A 5745-nucleotide genomic window follows, 5' to 3' on the forward strand; every position below is an offset into this window, starting at 1 on the left:
TATGCAAAATGTGCATTGCCAATGAGCCAAGGCATTCAACCATATAAGATGTGCTCCGCCAACAAACCAAGATGTTCAACTAATTTATCTAAGGCATCATCACTTGGATATGTCCATCTACATCATACACTAACTACCAAGATGATGATGTGAAGAAGACACCTAATACCACACTAAATGAAAGCCTTACAAATCATATATTCCTTTAAACCCAACATGAAATTTAGGTGAGATAAAATGCTTCACATATTCATTATTTAAATAATGAATATATTGAAGAAAATGTTAAGCATCTTTCTTTCTTTCTTTCTTTTATATATATATATATATATATATAAATTAAATATATATATATATATATATATATATATAAATTAAAATATATATATATATATATATATATATATATATATATATATATATATATATATATATATTTAATCCAATAAATGAACCAGAGATTTAATCCAATAAACTTATTAAATAAAAATATATAAATTAAACTTAATTATATACCTGTATGAATTATTATTTTATAAATATATGATTGAAGATTTTAAAAATAACATAAAACCAATTATTTTATTAACTAAAAACACATATTACAACCTGCATTGGAAATGAATAATATTAACTTTTAATTTTAAATAATAATAATATTAATATTAAAACTAGTTTTTAATTAAAAAATATATACATATACATTTAATTCAAATATTTCGAAAGAATATTTATATATTATTAAAAAAATCTGTTTTTAAATTTATTTCAAGCGCCTTTCACCTGACTTTTGTAAGTGACGAATGTGGCATTCACAATCTCAACCATACCTTTGTCAATATTAGCGCTTAAAAGTCGTAAAGTTATTTAACATATTAATATAGAATTTATGTGATTCGCTGAGGAAAGTTGCATTTTTCTCTGCATAGCTATCTCTTCCAACTTCAGGTCTCTTTTTCTCAACTGCTTTTTTTCTCTGCAGTAAGAATCTGGAACTATTCTTTATATTTATTTTATTGCTGTAAAGAGACTGTGTGTGCACGCGTGTGACAGAAGCAACTTTGAAATGACAACTAATGATTTTTGTTCAAGGAAAAAAGCAACCCCAACAATTTTTCAGAAAAGAAAAAAAAACTATATTGGTACAAAAATTGGAAATCCTCCTTGACAACAATTTCATGTCATGGAATTCAAGAAGGAATAATCTGCAGAGAGGTTAGGAAAAAATTCAGCTGCCTTGGAATACTTGTGTTCCTCGAAAATGGCAGCTCCCATCTGAGTCGAGGATTCTGCAGACTTGTTAAATTCTCTAAATGGATAAGTGGAAGAAGGATTAACGTGCAAGGATAATACTGAGTTGTCCATATTGGTTTCTCCCTTAGATTTGAGGGACCCTTCTGGACGCAAGGGGAATAGTTGCAGAGTCTGGAGTTGGCGATGGTCTTCTTCGTTAGTATAGTCAGATGGATTAATGGGATCAGAATTAGATGTCTGCAGGCAGATTGATTCTGAGCTGCTTTCTGTGTGCAGGCCAAGTTCTTCGTTCGGACTCATGACTTGCCACAATCTGTTCTTTCGTTTGCATGAGTTTACTGCATTCACAGGCATATCAGCAGCAACCTGGCTCAATGCCAAATTTGTTATAATTCCTTCTCCACTGGAATTAATGGAGTCCCATATCATACTGTTCTTCGATGGTGATCCTTCTTCATTCACCTGTACTTGTGGAGGCCCATGAGAACTTCTTTTTAGTACATCTAGCCCATCTCTTTTGGCACCAGTCGTTGCAGGTGTTAGGACATCAACACCCACCTGGGCCATAGAGGCTGCCAGTCCCTGAAAACAATGAAAAAATAACAACATTCAGAAACCTTTCACCTCAAAGTCATTGCAAAATGGAGATATTATAGTTGTAAGAATTCTTGCAAGGCATTATCAGATGAAAATAAGTTTTGGAGTGTAGGTTTTCATAGTTAATCATGAACCATGAAAGGCAGGGAAAGCTTTGAAATGTTTAACGTGGATATTCTATTTATCATCAAGAATTAAAACTTTGAAATGTCCAAGAAATGTTGAACGTTGAAAATGGCCAAGAAATGTTGAACGTTGGAAATATCCGAGAAATGTTGAACGTTTGAGTGGATGTTTCGTCCATTATCAAGAATCAAAACCAAAAATTTGAAATACTAAGAAATGTTGAACGTTTGAGTGGATATTTCACCCATTATCAAAAATCAAAACCAAAAACTTTGAAATATCAAGAAACGTTGAACCTAAGTAGATATTCTGCCATCATCAAAAATCAAAAACTTTGAAATATCCAACAAAATATTGAAAATTTCAAATGGATATTCCACCATAATCAATAATCAAATTTTTTGAAATAGGTAACATTTAGAGTGGAATCCTACATAATATCCACCCATCGACAAAGATCAATAATCAAATTTTTTGAAATAGCCAACATTTAGAGTGGAATCCTACATAATATCCACCCATCGACAAAGATCGTGAGAGAACGATCCTAACCATGAATGGCTAACGACCCTAACCATGACTGGAGAGTCTAGTTCTAAACATTAAATATTTGTTTCACACAGTTCACTGCAAAAATTGTAACATTAAAAATGAGTTTATAGAATTGCTTTTATTCTTACAAAAGGGAAGGGAGGGGAGAATCAGCAATGAATAATAAAGTAACTACTATTATGTTATTGAGATATACAGTCCCTCTCCATAAACAGCTGCTACCTCAAAATAATATTTTATAAAGCTTAGACACATACACTGACCAAACCCTACTATTTTTTTTTTAAATATAAAACTTTTCAAAACTGAATCACTGACATGTACATGACATCAGATCCATATCAACCTGAGAATCTATTAACCTGAGTTTTATGCAGATCTATGCCCGTGCTGGTGGCAATGGCTAAGCTTACATGAATTAAAATTTTATGTGGGGTATAAACAAATTTATTTACCTTTGAACATGGCATAGTTAGCAAGGACGTTGAAGTGAACATGAGCCGAGAATCTTCAGACATTGCTGTGAAAGGCAAATTATAGAGAGAGTATGTGCCTGCTTAGATATCAGTGACGTACCAATCATGAGTTCAACCATCCAAAATTTGAGAAAAATAAAATTGATAGCACCCAACAACAGATAAAGAAAATAAAGATTGATAGCTGGCAGGAGTTATATGACTGGAATCTACCGTTGGAGTTGGGCTTGTGAAGTTCATTAGGGTTATCTGCCATTATTGTTGTTGGAGTTTTCTTTGCTGCAGTAGCAGCTACCTGGTGCATGCTGCTGTTACGCTTTTGCTTCTGTCTTTCTCTGGCTTTGTGGTTCTGAAACCAGTAGAACACATTCTTGCCTTCAATCTTCCCATACTGCCTCAGCTGTGCTGTAATGTGCTCGATTTGTTCTGCATTGGGGGTGCGCATTCCTCCCTTGTAAAACATTTCTAGGATTCTAATCTGGTCTGGTGTTGGATTCCATCGAGTCCCAGAGGCTGCTGGCTGAGACTGTACTGCACAGCTTTCTGCTTGTTCTTCCTTCATGTTTTGTTGGTCACCTGCACCAGTTTTTTTCACACGAAATGAGTACAAATTGAGAATATATTTACATGCCCACAACACAAAATTGAACCAGAGACTCAACCATTAGAGAAAACCATACATGAATCACTTATTTCAGGATCAGCCCAAAACGACGTTGGAGAGATTAATGATGAGTATTACCCAAGCTCCCAGCAATTATTCCTTCAACAACATAAGAAATAAGATTTGAATATAACAAGTGGGTTCGCCTGTGGTCAAGCAGTAATCCGTTGGGGTTCTAAAGGCTCCCAAAAAGAAATGGCACGTACGTTTCAGTAGTTGAGTGCCCGCTCCGCCAAAATGATTTTTTCCTTTTAATTATAACAAATAATGCCGCTAAAAAAGTGAAAGTAATCACTAATCATTACCATTAATATTGCATATTACTTCATAAATTTAATGAATTCCCTCAGTGTCTTTAATCAACATGAAGTACTAATCACTCTATCATTAACAATATTGCATATTACATATTCATAAATTCAATGATTTCCATGACTGCATATTATTAATGCTCCCACAGGCCTCAAAAAGTTCAAAGTGCTAAACAGTGAAAAAAGGTTTAAGGTGCTAAAACAGTGAAAATACTCGGGATTGGTATCTTAAGGTACCTACCTTATCTCAATTTAAACAGTGAAAATATTCAGTATTGGCATCTTAAGGTACCCATCTCAATTTACACAGTGAAAAAGCTCAAGGAATCTCAATTTAAGCAATGAAAAAGAAAAAAAAAACCAAGATGGGTAACTCCAGGAATTTGATACCTCTTGAACAAATATGGCAAATTTTATGGAGATGTACCAGCATATAAAAGCATGTAGGACTCACCTTTGATAAGCCTATCAATTTGGTTTCTCTGATTGGAATTGTCATCTACTTTTCCATCCAACCTGCTAATCTTTGGCTCTAGAAGGCAGGCTGCAGCGGACACTGAAACACTGTTACCACTAGTAGCCGAACTGAAAGCTTGTTGCAGCTGGCTGTACTGATCATGAGACTGCTGAGTGGACCAGACTGCATTCGCCATTGGAGCAGCACTGTTTGGAGAAAGGGTTAATTTTGGAACCAGGGGCCTGAAACGCTTGTTGCAACCTCCATTCTCGCAGGCAAATGGCATGTTTGTGACAGAATTCAAGTTTGCCATTTTGGCTTCCATTGATAAAAGCTCAGCTTATGTATAAAACCCACTAAGTCAACAACTGGAAGAATAACAATGTGTATCTAGTGCCCACTGATCATCAAGTCCTTGATCAGTGCAGTGGGCAGAAATATTAAACATGAGAAAAAGCCTAAGAATGGCCACCAATTTAAGAAATGATGAGAAAGAGCTAGTGATATAAGGTTGGTTTTAAAGAGGAGGGAGGCAAGGAATCTTTGAAGTGGCACAACACGAGCGAAGAATGAAAGGGAAAAGAAGGACGAGCAGTGGAAGAAGAGGTGGACCGTGGATAAATAGCAAGAAGATACTTGCTCTCATAATTGCTGTTGTTAGATGGAATTTTGTGCCTTCTGCTCATTGTGGGGGTGGTGATTGATGTCATTTTGTGCCTTCCCTCACACAGATTGTACATGTATTGTGCGTATATCACTGGCTGTATATTTCTATAGTACTCTGTTGTATGTCGGCTATATTCCTAGCACAGACTGACTATTTTCCCTGACAATATTAGTCATGAAAATTTCAGGGTCAGTAGCTTCTAACATGCAGGCAGGCAGAGGCTTTTTTCCCCTTTGAACGAAGGTTCAAATCTCTTGAAACGCGGTCAAGAAGCATCATGGGTTTTCTCTGATTTCATTTGGGTTTATGGCAATCATTCTGATTATGATTAATGACATAACAAAGTCACTAAATTTGCCCGGTTGGCCCTTCATCTGTAGCTGCAATTAATGATCACCCAATACATAGATTTGGGGGAGGAGCCACCAGGGTCCTGTTGATATGTACGCCAATTTTTTAATTCACCATTGAAACAAGGATAAAACATGAGATTTGGTGTTCACGTGGTTGCAAAACTTTCATGATTTTAGTCATCATTCAGTTTATGAAAGAGTAATATGCTCCCACTGGCAAGGTTGACTTCTTACCCAATTAAAAAACACAGTATAAAGTAGAAAGGAATGGTGTTTACTGAAACTGTT

The 5745-nt window shown here is 35.2% G+C and overlaps 1 protein-coding gene across 1 annotated transcript; it reads right to left on the bottom strand.

The window, feature by feature from the left end:
• Positions 1–1093: 1093 nt before the first annotated feature.
• On the bottom strand, positions 1094–5538 carry LOC149159264 (uncharacterized). The gene is made up of 4 exons (XM_089433459.1): positions 4435–5538; positions 3219–3581; positions 2985–3082; positions 1094–1836 (listed from the first exon to the last, which is right to left on the bottom strand). The coding sequence occupies exons 1-4, from the start codon at positions 4760–4762 to the stop codon at positions 1177–1179; spliced, it is 1449 nt and encodes a 482-aa protein (XP_089289585.1). The 5' UTR covers positions 4763–5538; the 3' UTR covers positions 1094–1176.
• Positions 5539–5745: the final 207 nt, after the last annotated feature.

Source organism: Pinus tabuliformis, chromosome 5_2 (genome assembly GCF_031772625.1).
Source record: "Pinus tabuliformis cultivar Carrire ecotype Pingquan chromosome 5_2, CPIR1, whole genome shotgun sequence".
In the NCBI taxonomy this organism is placed as follows: domain Eukaryota; kingdom Viridiplantae; phylum Streptophyta; class Pinopsida; order Pinales; family Pinaceae; genus Pinus; species Pinus tabuliformis.